The sequence below is a fragment of the Rhinoraja longicauda genome, chromosome 40, assembly GCF_053455715.1.
Source record: "Rhinoraja longicauda isolate Sanriku21f chromosome 40, sRhiLon1.1, whole genome shotgun sequence".
Taxonomy (NCBI): Eukaryota; Metazoa; Chordata; class Chondrichthyes; order Rajiformes; family Arhynchobatidae; genus Rhinoraja; species Rhinoraja longicauda.
This window is the reverse complement of record NC_135992.1, coordinates 8,195,958-8,218,809: the sequence shown is the minus strand read 5'-3', so window position 1 is coordinate 8,218,809 and position 22,852 is coordinate 8,195,958. Positions and strand designations below refer to the sequence as shown.

Sequence of the window (22,852 nt, the reverse complement as noted above, 5' to 3'; positions counted from 1 at the left end):
CCCCCCTGCAGGACCTATACATCAGGAGGTGCAGATCCAGAGCCAGCAACATTATGGGGGATCCCTACCACCCCAGCAAAGGAACGTTCCAGCTGCTACGGTCAGGCAAACGCCTCTGCTGTCACGCTGTGAAAACAGAGAGGATGAGACGAAGTTTCTTCTCACAGGCCATCAGGACTGTTAACTCTTATATCACCAGGGATTAATTTACTGTATTAATTTATTTTTTGTGTTGTGTCTTTAAAAAAATAATTCTATTCTGTTTGTAGTTTGAGCACAATCCGCAGGCGTTGCCACTTTCATTTCACTGCACATCTTGTATGTGTATGTGACAAATAAAGTAGACTTGACTTGACTCTACTATAGTTACTCAATCAAATGCAACTAAATTTTAATGTAGCTCTTCTTCTCCAAGAAGCCCTTCTTGCTTAGGTCCACACTGCGCCACTTCCAGTTTAAATTCCATTTGGAATATTTTGGAGGACCAAGAACCCATGAAGAATCTCCAGAAAAAGATAGCCCTGTAGCATTATTTCCATTGCTGATTAGTGGGGTTTGAGGAAGCTGAAGGATGCAGACACGTCTCGGGATGGAGTGTGTAGTGAGGAACTGCAGATGCTGGTTTACTGTACATCGAAGATAGACACAAAATGCTGGAGGAACTCAGCGGGACAGGCAGCATCATCTCAGGTGTTGATGGGACTCCTGCAACAAAGAGACCATATCACACGGGAACAATAAAGGGATAACTCAATAACATGTGGTTGAAAGGCAAAAACTGCCGATGCAATTACAGAAAATGCTGGAAATATTAATGATGGATTTACTGATGAAAAATTGTTGAAGTGAAATTTTAACTAAATCTCTTTTGACAAATGTTACCTGGCCTGCTGAGTATTTGGAGCATTTTCTGTTTTTATATCAGCAATAAAGTGATTTCACTTAATTGCCCTTATTATTTTTTCTCACAGTGGGGTACAACATGGGATAGGGTGCAGAGTATAGCTTCTGCTGCACTGCCTAATCTACCACTCCCACGGGAGTTACAGGATGAGTCGGTTACAGAGCAAAACTTTCTCTGCAACGTCCCTTCAAACACTCCCACGGTAAAAAGGGTAGGTAGTGCACAAAAATGGCAGGGGGAATCACTTATTCAACCTTTGGTGCCACATAATGACCATGAGCAGTGTCAGCATCGTGACCACTTGGAACTAGTTATGGAAAAACCTCCAGACACCTTGTGTGCGTATATGTAGTCTCAATCTCCCACGATAAATGGGTTTGATGAATGTGGTCAGATTGCCCTGGGGCTCAACAATGCTACTAAATATCGGGTTCCAAAGAATGAGCTCTCAGGTAACTTGTGACTTTTAAACATAATACAGACAAAAAAACTTGGATTTTGAGTCGGGCTTTAGTGCAAGATCAAATACAAAGCTACTGTAAACATTAAAATTCAGCTCTCACAATCATATCTTCCTGAATAAGTTCAGGTCCTTTGTAATATCACACATTGCAAATCCATTCAACATGTCTGCATTTACAACATTTTAACTGCACATTTTATTCTTTGCTTTATTTTGTTTAAGAAAACAGCTACACATACATAAAAATGCTCATGTCAAGAGCGCCTTGACTTTCTGTTAAAGTGACATTGATATTACTGGTTAATTTAAGTTCAGCAGTGGAGCAAATAGTTAAAAGACTTGGTGGTGTTTTCAGTTACATCAGTGTTCAGTTATTTCAATAAAGAAGAAAGGATGAAGTATGCAACACGTGGACTCTGGCCAAATTGAAGCAAACAGTTGAACTGTGGAAAGAATCCTGTTATACCTGTAAGATTCAAACGAGGGCATTGATCAGAGAGTCTCTGAAGATTAAGAAAAGTTTGCTCGGTTAACTAAGGAAATTCAGCATTTCTCAATTGACACATCAATACTCTGTAAATGAAACATAGAAAGCATCCTATCGGGATGCATCACAGCTTGGTTTGACAACAGGACTGCCCAAGACAAGAAATTGCAGAGAGTTGTGAACAAACTCAAACTCACGCAAACCAGCCTCACCCCAATGACTCTATGAATACTTCACAATGTCTCGGGAAAGCAGCCAACACAATCACATTCTGCTTACTCTCCAATCATTCCCTCTTCTCCCTTTGAGCAGAAGATACAAAAGCTTGAAAGCAAGTACCACCAGATTCAAGAACAGCTTCTTCCCTGCTATTATCAGTCTTGAAAGCACCTCTCATAAACTAAGATGTGTTCCCAATCCCCCGATCTATCTTTTTACAGCCCTTATATCCCATCTTTTGTTGCACTTTGTAGCTGTAGCACTAAATTTCTCATGGTTATTTGTATTCATGTATAGATGTTTTACTTGGCTAGCACACAAAACAATGTTTTTCACTGTATCTCGGTACGTGACAATGATATAAACCAAACCAATGTGTATGGATACACAAAATAAACCTGGTGTTAAAACATCACATCCTACCACGTTGGAAATCATGGACAGGAACAAACATCTATCTTTAAATATTTTCTTAAGAATGATTTAAAGGTTGTGCACTTGACCAGGAGAACATTCCATTCATGTACCTTGCACTGCATAGGTTCAGGTCATTTGTGGAATGGAAACTTTGTGCACACAACATTGCAGAATATGTTTGCATGTACAATAACTCCATTCAAATTCTAGCTCTTGCATTCCGTGTAAAAAGATAAACAATCCGGGAATCAGGATCACCACATTCCTCATCTTGCACAGACAGTCAGATTCACGTAGGCTCTCCAACAACTCCCATGAGATGTGTCAGATTTTATACGGTTGTATTTCGCAGTCAAACTTTAATTTCCCCACTTCCTTCAGTGCTTGATGTGATGGTCTTCCCAGGGCTTGGGGCTGTTTGACGATGTTCAGCAGCAGCAAAGCAAAATGTAACCTCAAGCTCCTATTCCACACCTATCTAGTAGGGAATGGGCATCATGATCAATACACCACTGGCAGACTGACACCACCAGCAACTGTTGCAATTTACTGACAAAATAGTAGTCTGGCCAGCCAGCCAGAGGCACTGAAGACCATTCCAAATATGGGCAGCTTCACCCCACAAGCTATTGCACATTAAAAAATCCACACACACACCCATTACTACATATAGTCCGTAGGCAGAAGCAAATGACACTGAGTCAGCTGCGTATTACTCCGAGAAAGAAAAATTATCACGTCATTAAATATTTTTAAATCCTTTTTGCGAGTTATAAACATCCAACCCTATGAAAAAAATGTTCTCTAAAAAATCATTTGTTCCACAATATTACACACATGCTGTCACAAGTGGATTCCTTGCACTGAGGCACTTAAATCATCAACACACACACGCACACACACACACACGCTCTATAACTGCTTCAAAAGCCAATGCTTCTATAAACTAATTCCCTGTCACAGTCTCCACAAGTGAATTTTTCATCTCTCGATTAACAAATTTGTTCAGCCAAATACTTGTATTTCCCCCCCCCCCCCCCACCCCAATAGGTGGACATTCCTCTTTGGGGTGCAGTTCCTGACTCTCTCTGCGGTACAGTCCCAATGATGTTGACTCTGGGGGGAGTTTTTGTCTCTCCTGGGGGTACAGTTTTTGGAGGTGCCAACTCTCTGTGGTACAGTTCCTAAAGGTGCAGAGCCTCCGTGAAGTACAATTTCATGAGGTGTTGACTCCCCGGGGAGACAGTACCCTCCGTCCCTTTTAAATACAGATGTTCATCTCAGCAAATGTTACTGTTTTGAATTTAAAACACTGAACACTAATTATTTTTAATCAGGAATCCGTGCCAGAGTGACTGGGTACTGTAATCAGGAGCTGGTAACCCTGGGCAGTGAACAGGATTAGTTAGGTATCCCCAGGCAGTGATCATGAACTGAACTTCCAGGGCAGTGATCGGGAATTCCAGGGGCAGTGATGTGGATCACGAATCTCTGAACCATCACGCCTCCGTCAACCTATGGCAGTTCCATCACTGACAGTTGCCAAACACTGCCCGAAATACACCCTCACCCTGTGCTCTCTAACCCCGCAGTCTTTCTTGCTTCCTCCTCCTACCTGCTCTCCTTATTGGAGTTTCATTCTTGCTTTGGGATTCTCCCTTTTCCAACCTAGCTTTGTCTGGAAGTATTCCAAAGCCTGAGCAAGATCCCAGGATCTACACTTGACTTGCAAGGTGGCTAATCTCAGATTGGGAGCTGCAGTTCTCATTAAACAATGGCAGAAGATGCTTTCCGTAGTTAAAGTTCACTGCACCCTCTGCTTAATTCACCACTGGTTTAATTAGAGGGCTAGGAACAGGTTCAGTTATGACACAAGGGAGAAAATATAGCTAGGGCAGTCCAGTAACCCTCAATTAATTCTCGTCTGAGTTTAGAACCAAGCTCAATCCAAAACTGCCTCGTCAAAAGACTCAGTTCAGAGCAGGTGGACAGGGAAAGAATATTACTTTCTTTTCCAGTTTGTGAATGAGTAGCCCATAAAAGCTATGCTCACTCCTTACCAAACCCCAACCGTACTGACACCAGCATATTGATCAATGGATGGAGATTCAGAGCAGATATCCCACCAATGACATCAATAAGCCCCGCCGTTGGGTTATTTCTAAAGCTAGTGGCACATTCACCAATTGAGACAGAGGAGGGGGAAGTTGGTATGATTTCTATGGTGAGATCACATTCTGGATCTGCACTAGCCGAAGATCCGAGAATCTCAGATGGACCAACAAAATGATGCACAGACTGCTAACAAATAGAGCAAGGCAGCATTAGTAGTGAAGCTATTAAACAGATCTCTGGAGGAGTTCCTGCAGCAATACATTGCTTGGCGATAAGATGTGCTCCAATTATACAGGCTTGTATAGCTGAAAATATGAAACATGATAGCAATGTTCTAGACAGTATTTTGGATCCTTTTGGCGAGAGATTAGAAACAGACACAGTATTTTTGATTTCACAGCACTGCCTGATCCTAAAGGGTCCTACACAGAGTATTCATCACTTGATAGGATTTGGCTTCCAGAGCACGTGGGCAAGTGTTCAACCCTCCTATTGAACTAATCATTTTTTAATCAACAGTTAGACATGCACTGGACAGGGATCAGCAGCGACTCCACAGGTTGCAGCCACTATTCCAAGATAGTCACATGACGCTAGATCAGAAATCAAGCTCTACACAGGGTTCTGGCCAGCCATCTTGCACAGTATGTCAAATCTGGCAGAAAGGCAGGCAGTCCCATAGATCAAGATCATCACTGAACCTACAGCTAAAGCAGTAAAAGGAAAGTCATTTAAATATTAAATAACACCCCCTCACCTGTATCCACCAATAACTTATCTTGCCCCCCCCCCTCTCCACCTCTCTCTTCCAGCTTTCTCTCCCCCTTACTATAATCAATGTCCCGATCTGAAACATCACTATTCACTCCCTCCACAGATACTGCCTGACTTGTCGAGTTACTCTAACATTTTCTGTTTTGCTAAATCTTGCTGGGCTCCATATCTCATCAGCAATCTCACAGACACTCTGTTTCTACTGGAGGGAAGCCGGAGACCAGGGTGATAGCTTGCAATGTTGCGGCTTGCTCCAGTTGCTGAATCCAACTGTCATTTAAAGATAACTACAGCATACTGTGCAACATAGGCAAAGATTTTTTTTTTTTGTTGTTGCAGAAAACTAAGAAGGTACAATTTTAAATACTCTTACAATGGGATGAAATCGTCCTAATTCTTGCCACAAAGGTCATTTTATGTCATTCAGCTTTGTAGATAGCACTCACTCATGTGTTTGAACAGTGACAAGCTGCTTAATTGTAATAGGATAGGAATAGAGGTGATCCTAGCTTGCCATCACATTGCTTTTAGACTGGGTCCCCGCTAATTAATCTGCAGCAGAACACTGGTTGACTTCCATGCCGGATGCCAAAATGAGCAACATCAGTCTGCACAAGGTCAGTGAATCTAACGCGGCCTACAAACGCCTGTGAACCTTTGGCTGATCAATATTGCCGGTTTGTCTGAAGCTACAAAGAAGCTGTGATAAATATATATTCATGATCTATAAATAAAATATAAAGAATCACTGATATAAATTCTTGGCTTTCTCAAACCAGCCTCATAGCAATGCGGGTCCCAATATACCAATGTCCGCATCTCCCTGTGGCCCCAGGTAGGGATTTTGGTAAAATACGACCAGTCTCAGCCGACACATTGGCTGTTCCTGGGGGAAAGGACAGAGAATACCTTTGGGCTGCCATGGCTTCAACATTCAATCACCATGATAGGGGACTAAGATTATCTGAGGACGAAGACAAAATAAGGAGGGCATATCATTGAATGAAGCTCCACTGACACTGGAAGATCATCTGGAACAGTGGCGGCTGATGGAGGTTGGGGAGGGAAGGTTTCCTGACATGTGTAACCACTGTGGTATTACCATCAGGCACAGACAGGATAAGTAATCATTACAGCAGCTTTATAAAAATATGACATGTGAGGATGGAGGCATGTCAAGCCACCAGCCTGGATTTCATGCGAACAGCAATTATATCCAAGCACATTTTATTAATTTTGAAATACTTAAGTACTTCAGACAGCAGTTAAAAATATTAGGAACTGCATGGCTAAAGTGGCTGGTTGTCCAATTATCAGCTGAATAATAAAATCCACCGCAAGACTGGTGTACTGCCTGGAGGAGGCTGGAAATTGCACACTATGAGTTCCTTTTGCATCTTTAACAAAAACATATGATTAGTCGGATGATGAAAAACGGATCAATGAGAGTGTCAAATTTAAACAATATCATTAATTAGATTATTTTCAAAGGGGTTGCAACTAATCAATTCAATGCATGATATGCTGAAGATACCATGCTGGTTAGTTTACCCCCACATGACCTTGGATACAATGTCCAATTGGGATTCTTTACACAAGGTGGACAGAGAAAAAACATGGGCTGTTCAACTCATTCACTATTGTGTCTGGAATCCAGAATCTTTTGTATATGAAAATAACTGCAGATGCTGGTACAAATCGAAGGTATTTATTCACAAAATGCTGGAGTAACTCAGCAGGTCAGGCAGCATCTCGGGAGAGAAGGAATGGGTGACGTTTCGGGTCGAGACCCTTCTTCAGGCTGATGTCAGGGGGGCGGGACAAAGGAAGGATATAGGTGGAGACAGGAAGATAGAGGGAGATCTGGGAAGGAGGAGGGGAAGGGAGGGACAGAGGAACCATCTAAAGTTGGAGAAGTCGATGTTCATACCACTGGGCTGCAAACTGCCCAGGCGAAATATGAGGTGCTGTTCCTCCAATTTCCGGTGGGCCTCACTATGGCACTGGAGGAGGCCCATGACAGAAAGGTCAGACTGGGAATGGGAGGGGGAGTTGAAGTGCTCAGCCACCGGGAGATCAGTTTGGTCTCCAGAATCTTTTCCTTTATTGGCTGAGCCAAAGAATATAAGAGCCAGAGAGTCTACGTTTCAGCCACCGTAGGGGTATTTGTCACCACACAAAAGAATGAGCGGCTGGAGAAGATATTATGAGGATATTATCGGAGCTGAAATAAATTATAATTATGAGGCTAGTGCGACTAAATTGGATTTGTTTACTTTGGAAAAAGGGAGGCCAAAGGGAGAATTGACGAAAGTAAAACAGTGAAAGACCAAAATATGTTGGATAACGCGGACCTACTATTCCCTTTAACAGAGTGGTAAGAAGGAGAATATACAGGAATAGGTTGAAGGATTAAAAATAATTGCAGAAGGTAGTGAATTCACTGCATTTAAATAGCATAGACATAAAATGCTGGAGTAATAAATAGCAGATGGCTGAGCATTTAGACTGTCAGTCTCAGCTGGGAAGGTTCCAGCCATGCCACTTGATTCTCTTGGCTGGCCTCCCATGTAAAACTGGGCCCGAACTCACGACGACTCAATTCACACTCATCTCTGTGCTTGCCGACTCACGTTGGGTCCCAGTTAAGCAACATCTCATTTAAAATTCACTTCTGGGCTTAAAAATCCCATGGTTTTCATTCCTTTTAAATCCCATTCCCTCAAGAGATTTTCCTCTGCTCCTGCAGTTCTGTCCCTCTGATCATCCCTAAAATTTAATTGCTCCTCTTCCAGCAACTATGACTTCAGCTGCCAAGGCCTTAAGCTCTGGAATGTTCTCCCTAAATCATTTTTTGGCTTCTCTCTCCTCCTTTACAATGCTCTTTGTTGACCAAGCCTTTGGTTATTTGTAGCAAAATTTGCGTACGTGGCTAGGTATCTGTTTAAAAACACTCCTGTGGGACACCCTAGGATATTTTGCTCCAATGAAGGCACTATATAAAGGCAATATGCTTTTGTATTGTAATAATATCAGAACTCTAGGGCAGTGTTCTGTGAAACACGAATAGGCTGGTTAGCCCTTTATCCCTCAATGGGTTGAATAGCCTTTTTTAGTGACTATTTCTATTAACTGTTCTGGGGCATCACGGCCAAGGCAATCTCATCAGAACATCTACAAATGGCTAGTGCACTCTGCCGCGTGTTTCTCTTTCTGACCGGTGGATACGGGCAGTGGCTCAGATTAGTTACCTGAACAGAGACCCAGGACCTGGGTCTTTCCTGCTCTGTGGTGCCAGAGTGTGATCCTGACTGCTGCAGCCACTCCGAGCTACTTGCAGGGTTTGGAGGATGTTGAGGGGCGGGGCGTGGAAAACGGAGGAAGTTTAAGCTGTTCCCACCTTTATGGTGGCTACCTCTTCCTCACATTGTGTTCACTCAAAAGCTGGTTGATATTCCTGGCTAACACTCGTCGGTGCATGAGGAGGGCTTGGGTTTGCAGAGTACGTCGATCTTCCCCAGGCAGAACTGGTGTGGGGCTTGTACAGCTCGGGCTCAGTGCACCGGCAGTTTATACTACGTGTGTGGCCATGTGCCTCTCCAGCAGAGTCTTGTGCGAGAAACGCTTGTTACAGACGTGGCACTCGAAGGCCTTCTCGCCACGATGGAGCCGCATGTGCACATTAAGGGAGCTCTTTTGTGTAAAGCGTTTATTGCACACAGGGCACTGGTAGGCTCGCACGCCTGTGTGCGTCACCATGTGTTTTATCAAGTAGTCTCTGAGCGAGAACGAGCGCCAGCACACGCTGCACTGATGAGGCTTCTCACCTGCGGAGGAGGTGGGGAGAGGAAAGACATCAGTAAATCGGAGACTTCAACTGCACAAAATGAACAGTGATTAAAACCATTCAGTAAGCAGCAAATCAGTGGAAAACTGGTGCCATAAAAGGAACATTCTCCATACATGTTTACACAACCCTTCATGGCCTGAACCTAAGGCCTGCAAGTGGTATTATTAACACCAGAGCAAGGGAGAGAGTGAGAGCCAGACAGGCCTTGCTCCTAACCACCGCCCTTCACCTCAGTCGGAATGTGGTCATAATTTTACGTCAGCTGAGAGATATTTAGTAGCTAAACATAGCTTCAGCATAGAGTAATGATATATCCTTTTCTCCAGAGATGCTGCCTGACTCGCTGAGTTACTCCAGGTCTTTGTGTCTAACTCCTCACACATTTCCAGTTGATGTGGGTCTGCAGGTATCTTCTGCTGAGTGGGAGCTGGACCTTTCCATGTGCCTTTTCCTCCCAGCTCCACCCCATCCCGCCCACCATCGAGCCACAAAGATTAGGGGCTTGGATGTGCTGCGCACAGCTGCGGGCACGGGGCAACACAGTGGGATAGAGCTGCTGCCTCACAATGCCAGAGACCCTGAACCAGGATGGTTTAATCCTGACTATGGTCTGTACCAAAGATACTAGAGGAACAAGATAGACCACTCAACCCTAAAAACCATAGTATGTCATGACACCATTTTAGTGGGCAGAAACTTGCAGAAATATTGTTAAAGAAAAATAACAAAAATCTGTGAATTGCTAGATGAGATATATTCTGCATTTCATCACACATACTGTTACCCCAAAATAATAATTACACTGCGAGAGGGATAACGAACGGCGGGTTTTGCCTACTAAAATGGCTCCTTTGCATACTACACTTCAGTATAGGCAATTTTAACAGAGTGGTCCATCTTATTCCTCTAGTATCTTAGGTCTGTACGGAGTTTGTACGTTCTCCCTTGGGTTTTCTCCAGGGGCACCGGTTTCTTCCCACATTTCCAAAGACATAGGCTTCTGTAAATTGTGCTTCGAGTGTAGGATGTGAAAGTGGGATAACATGGTACTAGAGTGCAGGTCAACGTGGACCCGGTGGGCCGACATGCCTGTTTCCATGCTGCATCTCTAAACTAAACTAAACTAAACACTGAGCAGACTCACTCACTGAGTCACTGAGCCCAGCTGGCGGCTGCTTTCCTGTCACAGCTGTTTCTGTGATCCTCTCCCACACACTATGCTTGCTCATTCCTGACCTACAAATAGTCCGGGGTACAAACAGTTCTTAGGAATGGAACATGGTTTAACCTGTACATAAATCTTTGAAATTGGCAATTCCTGGTGAGAGAGGCATTAGCAAAGGAAATGGCACACCGTGTTTCATAAATACACATGGAATACAAAAGCAGGCAAGATAGGAAACACTGGTTAAGCCATAATTAGGGCCTTCGTCCCAATTCTCGTCAAGCAGGCAAGATAGGAAACACTGGTTAAGCCATAATTAGGGCCTTCGTTCCAATTCTCGTCACTACATTTTAGGACGGATGTGAAGGTCCTGCAAAATGTGCAAAAAACATTTGCTTTAATGGTTGCAGGGACTGGGGATTTCAGCTACAAGGTTAGGTTGAAGAAATTGAGGTTGTTCTCCTTGGAAGATTTGCTCGAGGTGCATAAGGAAATGATAGATAGGATAGAGATTAGCTGTTCCCATCAGTAGATGATTGGGGGAGTGCGAGGACAGACTCAAAGTAATAGGGAAAATTCAGGACGATGCAAAGACATTATTTTCTCTCTAAAAATACAATGATTATGATTTTGAACACTATCTTTAAGGAAGGTGAAAAAGGAGGTAATCAGGAATTTTTGAGAGGGAGATATACTCTTATCATATCAAATATATACAGCCGGAAACAGGCCTTTTCGGCCCTCCAAGTCCGTGCCGCCCAGCGATCCCCGTACATTAACACTATCCTACACCCACTAGGGACAATTTTTACATTTACCCAGCCAATTAACCTACATACCTGTAGGTAATACATTGGTAGGTAATACATTGCAGTGCTCCTACGGTAAGAGGGACTGATTCTTATTCAACAAAGCAATTGCCCAAAAGGCTTCTGTTTGTACGATAAAAATGCTATTAAAAAAAAAAAGAACCGGAAAGATTGAGTTTAATAAAAGAGAACAATAGTGTTGAAACCTACCGGTGTGGACAAACATGTGCTTGGCGTAGTTCTGTCTGGAGCTGAAGGTTTTCCCACACTGTGTGCACCCGTAGGGTTTCCTTTCGGCGTCACTGGGAATCTGGCTGGAGCTGGAGCTTCCATCTGGGAATACCGGGGGATTCTGGCACGACGGCTGTGCCGGACTGCTGGACACACACGTCTGGGAGGTGGAGGCCAATGGTGGGTGATGAGGAGACTGAGGAAGGCCCATTTGGTAAAGGTTGCGGTGAGTAGTTGTGCCGGATCTAGTGGCTTCTTCTTCAACATTATATTGTGCAGAACAGCCCTGGTTACGTAGGTTGGATTGCATGGTCGATCCTGGGAGAAAGTCTTGCATGAATGTTGAAGGCCGTGGAAAAGAAGCATCAAGCTGCGACTTGCAGTCCGCTTTGCGATTTTGCTGGACGGCAGTGTCCTTCTCCTCCTTCTCTCCCTGCCAAAAGGACTTCAGTTCATCTGGTAAGAGATCACTGGCATTGAAAAATTCCATCTCATCTCCTTTGTTACTCAAACTCAGATGACCACCAGAATCTCGTCGATCCTCCATTGCACTCTGGTTGGGGTCAAACGCATTCGCCTCAGTGATTTCCTCGGTCTGTTCATCTTGGTTGACTTGTTCTGTGGTTTGATTGGAAATGGTTCGGACAGCGATGCTCTCCCCACAGTAAAGGAGATCATCGTCTTCTTCTTTGATGGTCACTTGACTTCCGTCAGCCATTTGAAGTCTGATTGGCTGCCGTTGCTTGCGGCTGTGACTGCCCTGTGACAAAAGCCCCATCTCGGGCCGCTGGTTGGCTGCAGTATTGTACCAGATTCCACGCACCTCATTATTGCGGCCAGTGTCCATTAGAGTCAGGTTCTCCTGGTCGGTCATGGACTGCTCTCCAACTCCCTTCTGACATGTTAATGTTTGTTGCCTGCACAGAATGGGGACCATTTCTTCTGATTTGTACCCACCATCACCTGTGGCTGTGTTCTTTGAGCCTCCCTGTACAAAGTCAAACTCTCGCTCAGCAGTGTGGGGTGACAATGCTGTTTCAATAAAACCCATGGGAAACTTGTGGATCTGGTCACCAGTGGTCTGGCAAACAGATGCTTCCTTCTCATCGGAGAGGTCCATCTTTTGACCAGTTAATTGCTGGTCCGACTGAGCCTTTTGTTGGGCATTTTGTGAAATGATCCGCGTGCACTCATCGATTATGGTTTTAATCTGAAGGACACTCGCTGCTGTGAGGATCTGCAAAGCCTCCACATGAGAGACCAGCAGCGAGCCACTGTACATAAAATCCACGAGTCGTCGCAGAGTCTGGGCTGAGACCAGAGGTGGGACCTCAATCTCGCTGTAACCCAACAAGAGTTTATCATGGAAAAAGGGGCTAGCTGCAGCCAAGACACAGCGGTGGGCTCGGAGAGCCGTGTTATGGATACGTACGGTTACATCGCAGAAATGACCACCCAGGCGCTGCGAGTTCAGTGTCTCCAGAAGGGACCTGCTGAAATTCTGGAGGTTGATGCTATGAAGTTGCTCAGCCATTCTGCTCACTGCACAAGTCAACCTGCAAACCAGAAACATAGAAATCACAGAACGTTTGCCATGCAGGCTATACAGCCCTTCATCTCTGTGTCAGCTGCAAAAGAACTGCCCAGTCTAATCCTGTCCTCCAGTACTAAATCGGTAGTCCTACAGATTACGCCTCTTCAAGTGGATATTCAAATTCCTTATGACTTCTATTTCCATCTTCTTTTCAGACATGGAGTTCCAAATTCTTAACATTCTAACATTCCCCAAGGGATATTCTATCTTATAATTCAACATTATCTTACCCAACAGGTGAGGAAAGAGGGAGAGAAGCAGGATGGGAACAGGCCAAACAATAATAGCGTGAATGGGAGGGGAGATTGTAAATAAAGAGAAAGCAGCGGGGAATAATGAACTAGGTGGGAGAGTGGGGCAAAGCATGACACGGAGATGCTCGATATAGGGCAAGACCAGGGATCACAATCTGCCATCAGCTATTAGCAACTCAACTTCACTTTAATTTCATTTGCTGGATACCTTTCCAATAAACACTGCCAATCAAGACTAAGTTCAAAGTAGACACAAAACTCTGGAGTAACTCAGCGGGTCAGGCAGCATCTCTGGAGCGAAGGAATGGGTTGGAGAGAAGGAATGGGTGACTTTTAGGGTCGACACCCTTCTTCAGACTGATATTGGGGGAGGGACAAAGCGAATGTCCTATTTAACATGAACTATGCTTTTCAGGCCATTGCCTACCATTGGGAAATTGTGCAAAATATATTTTTTGGTAAGATTTGCAGCAATGACGCTAGCTTATTAATTACTGGACTATCTGTTTAGCGGAAAATTAGAGGCTCATTATGAACTGATTTTATTTCTATGTTATGTATAAATAAGGTATTGCAATTAATGAAATATATATGTGATACCTGAAGTGGATCGGTGACATTTGTCTGGCACCTTATTTTATATTAAATATTCTTTCATTCAATCAGTTCAGCCTTAATAATCAAAATATGTCTTTTTTCGCAATTCAATTATTTCATATGTACTTCACCAAATAAATTTAGGAGAGAGTTAGCAGCTTTATATTCCTGGGTGCTGACATCGACAGGTGAGATTTCGGGTTGGGGCCCTTCTATGGAAGAAGTGTCTCGACCCCAAAACGACACCTATCCTTTTTCTCAGGGATGCTGCCTGACCCGCTAAGTTACTCCAACATTTTTTTTCTTGTGGATCTTCTGCACCAAGGCTGAGGACTCTTTACTGAGCCATGGCAGTGCCATCCGTGCCCTGGCTGCCATGTAACAGAGCCTCTTCTGGGCCATTCCTGGAGGCTACAATTGGACAATATGCTGCAGACCCAGAAGGCCGGATATGGACCCTTTAACAGTCCGGTGGATTAAGGAGGGATATGAACCCTTTAACCCCGGGGGGAGGGGAGTTGATTAAGGTGGGACACGGGTCCTTTAACAGGCCGAAGGGTGGGGAGGTTAAGGTGGCATATGGGCCCGTTAACAGTGTGGAGGGGGGGTTTAAAGTGGGACACGGGCCCTTTAAACAGGATGGAGGGGGGGGGTTAAGGTGGGACACGGGCCCTTTAAATCCGAGCCGATGGCAGCGGGGCCTCTGATCACGTGTGTGCTGCGGCCCATTGGCATTGACCCGCCGACCCGCAAAACAACGGACCTCCGCTCTCTCCCGATGACGATCTCCCGCGCTGCGCCTCTGCGGGCGGGCGGCCCTCGCAAGCCTCACTTGAGAGGTGTGGGGGATGTGGCGGTCCCGGTGCCGCCGCCGGCGCCGCTCGCCCTCTCGACTCCTCTCGGCATCGTCAACCCCTCAGGAGGCGGGGCGACGGGACCTGTGCGTCATCACGCAACGAGACGCGTGCGTTGTTCGGCACGCATCCCACGCATGCGTTGTTCACGGCCGGTCGGAGATGGGGGAGGGGTTTGCGTCATTGGGCGATGACGTCACTAGGAGCCAATGTGGCCGCCATTTTAGTGAGGTCGACTGGACAGAGTGAGGCAAAGAGCGCACAGGGAGGGATGGAGAAATGGAAAGAAGGATGGAGGGAGGAAGAGAAGGAAGGATGGATGGATGGAGAGAGAGAGAGATGGAGGGAGAGAGAGGGATGGAGGGAGAGAGAGAGAGGGATGGAGAGAAGGATGAGAGAGAAGGAAAGAAGGATGGAGGGAGGAAGAGATGGATGGAGGGAGGACGAAGGGAAAGGTTAAGAGTGGGAGGGAATAAGGGAGGGAGAAGGCAGACAGGAAAGGAGGGAGGAAGAAAAAAAAGGAGTGAGGGATGCTGGCAGGAGGAGAAGAGAAGAAGAAATGTGGGAGGGTGAAGGAGGGAGGAATGGGGGAGATGGGGAAAGAAGGGGGAGATGGGGAAAGAAGGGAGGGGGATGGGGAAAGAATGGAGGGGGATGGGGAAAGAATGGAGGGGGATGGGGAAAGAAGGAGGGAGAGGGGGAAAGAAAGGCAAAGAGCTGACCAAGGAGGGGGGCTTGAGGAGAGGAAATGCCCCTGCCACCTTGTCATTATCACCATAGCTGCCCTTCTTCCCCAACCCCCCATCTTCTGCCTTTAGCCACCCTTTTCTTCCCGTTTGCTGCCCTTCTTCCCCACACCCCTTTGGTTGCCTCTCTTTTTCCCATCTCCCACTTTGCTGTCCCCTCAACTCCTTATCTGCTGCCCATGTCTCCCCTCCTCCGTCGCCTTAACCTCTGGCCCCAATGACCACTGTTGTCTCCTGACCTTGGCCCTCATTAATGGGCAGTTTTGGGAATAGGGAGGGATGTGGAATGATGATCATTATGAGACTGAAGCCTTCTTTGGTTTCTCTCAGGCTGCTCCCAAAGTGCATGCCATGCCTCGCCACTGCTCTGCTGAGGGCTGCAGATCGCGGGACACAAAGGACTCGAGAATTAATGGCATCACCTTTCACAGGTCAGTACAGCAGCACCAGCACGCCTGGCCTCATTCCTTCTCAACATCGCCAGCATGCTTGCAATCCTCCATGTCACACTACTACAGTATTTTGTTTGATTTGTCTTGGTTTACACAGGTTACCAAAGAAAGAGAAAAGTCAGCGTAAGATCTGGTTGATCAACAGTGGTCGAAAGAACCTGGATGGGACTGTTCCCTGGATACCTTCCTCGCAATTTGTCTATTTCTGCTCAAGGCATTTTGAAAGACAGTGCTTTGAACTTGTGGGACAGAGGTAATGTGCAGCATCAGTCTGATGGCTAATAGCCTAAGTGTTTAAAAAACGCGGTAGAATAGAGGATTGACGGTTCAAATCCAGCTTTGCTCAGGCATGTTTTTGGCCATCTATATACTAAAACTCTCGTTTGTTATCTTGTTTGTGACTGAACTTCAGCCAAAACAGCTACACGATATCGTGACAATTTTAGGCCCACCTTACTCACCATTGTCACTTTAGTGATAATGCAAGTAGTTTTATTGAAATCGGTGTTATATTTTTTAAGTTATTCACAGTTTAATGTTTAAAAGGAGGGGGAGTGGGGGAGAAGGGGAGGGGGAGGGGTTGAGGAGAGAGGGGGGGGGGAGGACAGGGTGCTGGACCAATGCAGGAGAGGTTTGGGCCCAACGGGTCCACTTTGTCTAGTAACAATTACTCTTTCCAGATTCCATGCTTTCTTCCACAGCCCTGTGTTTTATAATCTTTGAGTGTATAACAGCTGTCAGAAACATTTTGCATCCATTCCAGCAACACTTCAGTCACTTGATTGTCTGTAATATGAAGACAACAGAGACTGTATATGTTGAAATTTGGAGCAAAAGGCTGAATACTGGAGGAACTCAGCGGGTCAAGCTGCATCTTGGAAGGCAAAGGGTGTAAGTTGATGTCTTGGGTTAACGCCTTGTATCAGGACTGAGTGAAGAGGAAAGATTGCCAGGATACAGGTGTGGTAGGATCAAGGTTGGCAGGTGATGGGCAGAACCAGTGGGGAGGAAATGACAGACAAATGGAACCTGGTGGGGCAGAGGGTGACGGGTGAAACCAGATGGGGAAGGATAATAGCAAGATGGAACCAAGTGGGGGAAGGGGATGGGAAAGGTGAACAAAGGGAGAAGAAAATTGAGTGCGAGAACACGGGGTGGGGGGGAACTGAAGTAGAGTTAAAATGATGTGCGACTGAAAGCTCAATGGCTGTTTCTGGTCATGTTATTTTAAGTCTTTCCACCTCCACATTGGCTTGTCTGTCCTGGGCCTTCTCCATTGCTACGGAGAGGTCAAGCGATAATTAAGAACAATACCTTAAATTCTGCTTGGGTATCTTACAACCAAATTTACATGAAAGTGGAATTTTCTAGTTTCAGGCAATGTCCTTTTGTCTCCTTGTCATCGGTAGTCTTTGTCCACCCATCCGTCAAGTAAATCCCTATAACATGCATCCACTTATCACTTGCAGGCTTGTCCTGTCCCCACCTCTCCTCCAGCTTTTATCCCTCGTACTACAGTCAGTCTAGAGGTATACCAACCTGAAACATCACTTATCCATGTCCTCCAGAGATGCAAGCTAGCCTCAGCATGTTGATTTCTACGCAAAATTCCAGCAGCTGCAGTTCCTGGTGTATCCATGTTGTAGTACTCTGTTCCTTATTCGGATAAAGATGCACAACTCTACCTAAGCTGACATGTCCCTGGTTTCTGTCCTCTCTCATGTCACATGGAATCTCCACGTCCCCAGCTCTCATTATTCTCCTCTTGTCCAACGATGGCGTGACAATTGCTTTGTCCCTGACTTTTCATACTTGGAAGGTAGACACAAAATGCTGGAGTAACTCAGCGGGTCAGGCAGCATCTCTGGAGAGAAGGAATGGCTGACGTTTCGGGACGAGACCCTTCTTTAGACTGATGTCAGGGGAGGGGGCGGGACAAAGATAGAATATAGTTGGAGACAGGAAGACTGGTGGGAGAACTGGGAAGGGGGAGGGGATAGAGAGGGAAAGCAGAGACTATCTGAAGTTAGAGAAGTCAATTTTGATACCACTGGGGTGTAAACTACCCAAGTGAAATATGAGGTGCTGTTCCTCCAATTTGCGCTGGGCCTCACTCTGGCAATGGAGGAGGCCCAGGACAGAAAGGTCAGATTGGGAATGGGAGGGGGAGTTGAAGTGCTGAGCCACCGGTGAATCAGGTTGGTTACGACGGACTGAGCGGAGGTGTTCAGCGAAACGATCGCTGAGCCTGCGCTTGGTCTCGCCAACGTAGAGAAGTTGACACCTGGAACAGGAGATGAGGTTGGAGGAGGTGCAGGTGAACTTCTGCCTCACCTGGAAAGACTGTTTGGGTCCTTGGATGGATTCGAGGGCGGAGGTAAAGGGACAGGTGTTGCATCTCCTGTGGTTGCAGGGGAATGTACCTGGGGAGGGGGTGGTTTGGGTAGGAAGGAACAAGTGGACTAGGGAGTTTCGGAAAGCAGAAAGGGGTGGAGATGTTTGATTATTCATCAAAAATCAGAGTCCTTTGCTCCCTTGCAGCCTCTTAGTGCTTCGAATGGCAGCAATCAGATGGTTGGTGCTGTCCATAGGAATCTGTCCAGTCTTTACCATCACTGGAGCAGAAATAACCAAAGGTCTGCGGAAAACAGAAAGGGGTGGAGATGGGAAGATGTGGCCAATAGTGGGATCCCGTTGGAGGTGGCGGAAATGTTGGAGGATAATATGTTGTATGCGACAGCTGATGGGGTGGAAGGTGAGGACAAGGGGGAATCTGTCCTTGTTACGAATAGGACTTGGACTTTCATTCTTGGACTTTAATGTCTGACCTCTGAGTCTGGCACTTCGACACCCTCTCGTGCTTGTGGCAGTCCCTCAATTAAACAAAATTCGTCTCGGCGTAATCTTTCCATTTTCAGTCTTGTTCCATGGAGATGACACAGAAGGAAGAAGGGTCTCGGCCCGAAATGTCACCTATCCCTTCTCTCCAGAGATGCTGCCTGTCCTGCTGAGTTACTCCAGCTTTTTATGTCGATCTTTGGTTTAAACCTGCATCTGGAGCTCCTTCCCACACAGAAGGATGTTACAGTGTTGTGCTCTAGCCTATTGGCCACATCTTCCCATCTCCACCCCTCTCTGGTTGTGGGCACGTCGTGGTCGGAGTTCATCGTTCACCTTCTGTTTTCACAGTGGTTACCACCGGCTGCGCGATGAGGCGGTCCCCACATTGTTCCAACTGGGTCCTCAAGAAAATGTGATATCGATCAGAGCAAACAGAGAAAAGGCAGCAGCACCAGTGGCCACCAGTGAATGGTGAGGGGTTGGTGCTTTAACACTCGATTGTTCACCAAAAATCAGAGTCCTTTGCTCTCTTAGTGCTTTGAATGGCAGCAATCAGATGGTCGGTGCTGTCCATAGGAGTCTGTCCAGTCTTTACCATAACTGAAGCAGAGATAATAAGAGCCAATGTTCCCAGGCTGGCTGTGTAGCAGAATCAGGTTTTAGTGTTGATGCCTTCTTGAGTGAATATCATTGAATATTTGCTGTCAGATTATATCAGGACTTGAAGGCTTCAGCTAAAGGGAGAAGTAGGCAGGCTTGGGCTTTTATTCCATGGTGCAGAAGGCTGAGGGGTGATCATGCAAAGGTGTATAAAGTCATGAGAGGAATAAATCGGGTGAATGCACAGAGTCTATTACCCAGAGTTGGGGAATCAAGAACCAGAGGATATAGGTTTAAGGTAAGAAGGGAAAGATTTAATATGGACCTGAGGGGGAACGTTTTCACAGACAGGATGGTGGCTTTATGGAATGAGCTGCGAGAGGAGGTTGTTGAGGCAGGTACTATAACAATATTTAAAAGGCACTGGACAGGTAAGTGGATCAGAAAGATTTAGAAGAATATAGGTCAAATGTGGGCAAATGAGACCAGCTTAGACCAGCATGGACAAGTTGGGCCAAAGGGCCTGTTCCATCAGAGAAGGGTCATGGGTGTGCTATTGAGACTGGCTGTGCGTCAGGAATAGCACTTGGGAAGGGGATAAAATTGGCATTGTTGCCTTGTGTGCTCACTGTAGAGCTTCCCCTGTGTTTAACTCCCCCCTTCTGTCCATCCTCTCCTCCAGTCCTACTAACAATGCTGCTTTACCTGACGTGGATCTCGGGAACCCCACGTCCAGCTTGGAGACTAGCTACAGCTTTCCCCAGGAAGCTTCCACCTTGGTCCTAGATTATTCCGTTCCCCAGGCGTGGGTGAGTGAAGGCAACAGCTCGAGCAAAACGCAGCTCACCGAGGCCTCGCTGTACTCTAGTCAGGCTGAGCTGGAGGCTTCCATGCCCACTGTAATTTACCTGGTGGACGCCGAGTCAAAGCCGATGGAATTGGACGGCACGGAGAGTGAAGGGAGTGCCTGCATGGGCATCTTGTTGTCTCAGCCCGATGTGTTGACTGACATCTCGGCCAAAATCCAGGACGATCTGCACGATTTCATTCCAGTCGCGCTGTACATGGCACGCATTCCCAGAGCGCCCCTAAACCCTGGGGCCCACATCGCAGTCGAGCACAGCTATACCGTGGGCTGCCCAATGGTTTGGAAGAAGAGGGCGGAGGTCCTGAAGGAGAGTTTTGTGAAGGTCAGCAAGGAGCTGCGGGCCAGCAGGAAGCGCGAGAGCCAGCTGAGGTCCCGCATCACCTTCCTGAGAGCACGAGGCTGCAGGAGCGGCGGGCGAAGCTGGGCTTGGCCAACCATCTGGCCCCGCAGATGGAAGTGTTCGAGGTGTAGGTACTAAACAAGGCTGTTGAACTGTGCAGCTCAGTGACCTGCTGAACAGAGCCAAGCCTCCAGGATGGAGCCCAGAGCAATGAAGGTGGAGAGCCGTCACACGCAGACGAGAGGTAGGGAGGGGGAGGTGTGCTGGGAGGGGAAGTGATCCGCAATGAGGGGAGAGGACTGAGAATTATGTGGTTTATGGGAGGAGGAAGCATCTGATGGGGAGGTAATCAGTGCGTGAAGAGGAATGGTTGGGGAGGTGAGAGGGAGGAAAGTGCTAGAATAGGTGGGGATAGAGGGGATGGGATCGGATCTTCTGGGAGGGGATTGAATGGATCATGGAGAAGCATAAATCCTGGCTGAGAGAAGAGGAGGGAAAGATTAATGGGAGAGATCGGGTGAGGCAGAGAGGAACAGTGTGTGATTAGTGGGTAGGAGATGTGGAGTGGTAAAGAGACCTAGGGAGAGATTAAGTAAGGTGAGGTTGAAGTGGCTGAGAGGGAACTATATGACAGCAGTGTGTGGTGACTGGCGCCATTGTTCTGAGGCACCGAGACGTGCAGACGGCATTTGTTCGCAATCAGTTGTTGATGTTTGCCTGACATGAAATGTAACATTTGAATATGCTACTGTTTAAAATAAAGTAACTTGAATCATTATTATGAAGCACTTCAGTTCTGTAAAACACTGTTAATCACTGTCTATTTTGAATCTCCTGTTCACTCTCCTTGCCTTTTGTAGTTACAAACCTGACTTTTCCTTGATCAGATCTTTTCTTATTTGGATCAGCAACGTTCAACGTCATTGGGCATCACTGACCCTGGCTTCTCCCACCATGTGTACATGTGTTGGGCTCAGGTAGGGTCTGACGATGAAGAATAGGATTTTCCAGGGTGGATTTTCTTTTGTTGCTCTGCCTTGAGGGTATCTTCATTATATGTAAACAAATTGGATCTGAGCACAAGGGTGGATTTGTGCAGGGCAAGATTGGGGAGGTAATGGGCAGATCTGGTGTGGGTGGGGAGTGAGATGAGAGGAAATAGAGCATAGAACGGACAACAGTACAGCACAGGAACGAGCCATTTTGCCCACAATGTTTGCGCTGAGCATGAAGCCTAGTTAAATTGATCTCATCTGCCAGTACATGATCCAAATCCCTCTATTCCTTGCACTTCCACGTGCCTGTCTAAAAGCCTCTTAAACACCACTATCCTATCTGCTGCCGCAAGGCAGACTGATGAAATGCTGCTCGTTTTAAAACGTGCTGGTGAGTCGCCTTCATTTGGGAGTTCCGCCGATGCGCATCATTGCTGGGTGAAGGATGGTCCTGGCATCCACCATGACGAGATTGTGCACCACCACTCACCCACTGGGGTCCGGAGAATGTTCAGTCTATCAAAATAAGTCGCAACAAAGCAATGATTAAAATGTCACAACCCCCCTCCACCCCGACAACTGAATTCTCGCTAAAGCGGCCAGCTTCTCGTCGATCAAATTAGCTCCCAAGTTGCCGCTTACACAGATTAGGTGGAACAAAAGTTTAATGACGCAAGCACTCACAATAACAGAGACCTCCAACGACATTTGAATTAGTTAGACGTTTTATTTGAAGTTGCAATATAACATATTGGCATATCTCTTGTCATCGACTTGTTACTGATTTGCTTGGTAAAAAAAAATCTATATCCTACTGTAATCTATGTAATTAATACGAACTGCCAGATCTATCTTCGGTGGAGATTTCTTATTAATCTTCTTGTCAGTAAGATCTACAACCGATTACATCTTGGCTGCTGGTTCTTTTTGGCTGTATCTACGTCAGCCCCTTCTTGGCTTCAACAGCTGAACACATCGAAGCTGGATGTTCTCTGGCTCCGCCCAGCCCACACGTAAGCATAGCATTAATCTCTTCGTGTCCAAAATACAGCAGGATACAAGGTAATATAATAATATGCAAAAATAACTAATAAACGCAAAATGGCTCCTACTGTCGCTGAACAACAATTAAATGTGTATTCGCTTAACAACATTATCTTTTTCCGGGGAGAGCTTTAATACTTTGCTGTAATAGGAAATTTAAGAGCAAATGTCCACAAGTTTGGTCATTGAGAAAGAATTAAGGAGTTTCTTCAGGGAGATAGAATAGTGACATA

At 46.1% G+C, this 22,852-nt stretch overlaps 2 protein-coding genes across 3 annotated transcripts; one reads left to right on the top strand and one right to left on the bottom strand.

Annotated features, from left to right (window-relative positions):
* Nucleotides 1-243: 243 nt before the first annotated feature.
* Nucleotides 244-14,799, bottom strand: LOC144611589 (zinc finger and BTB domain-containing protein 20-like). Of its 2 annotated transcripts, none has more exons than XR_013549543.1 (3): nucleotides 11,414-12,990; nucleotides 8,631-9,206; nucleotides 244-705 (listed from the first exon to the last, which is right to left on the bottom strand). XR_013549543.1 is itself a non-coding variant. In XM_078430786.1 (3 exons), the coding sequence occupies exons 2-3, from the start codon at nucleotides 12,966-12,968 to the stop codon at nucleotides 8,950-8,952; spliced, it is 1,812 nt and encodes a 603-aa protein (XP_078286912.1). In that variant the 5' UTR covers nucleotides 12,969-12,990; nucleotides 14,643-14,799; the 3' UTR covers nucleotides 1,396-8,949. The 2 variants fall into 2 exon arrangements, 1 of the variants encoding a protein (XP_078286912.1); XM_078430786.1 differs by lacking the exon at nucleotides 244-705 and adding an exon at nucleotides 14,643-14,799 and having other exon boundaries at nucleotides 1,396-9,206.
* Nucleotides 14,649-21,358, top strand: thap7 (THAP domain containing 7). Its single transcript, XM_078430787.1, is given in 6 exon segments — nucleotides 14,649-14,843; nucleotides 15,810-15,910; nucleotides 16,029-16,184; nucleotides 19,121-19,243; nucleotides 20,055-20,629; nucleotides 20,632-21,358. Coding segments are annotated over 6 exon segments (1,221 nt in total). The 5' UTR covers nucleotides 14,649-14,657; the 3' UTR covers nucleotides 20,712-21,358.
* Nucleotides 21,359-22,852: the final 1,494 nt, after the last annotated feature.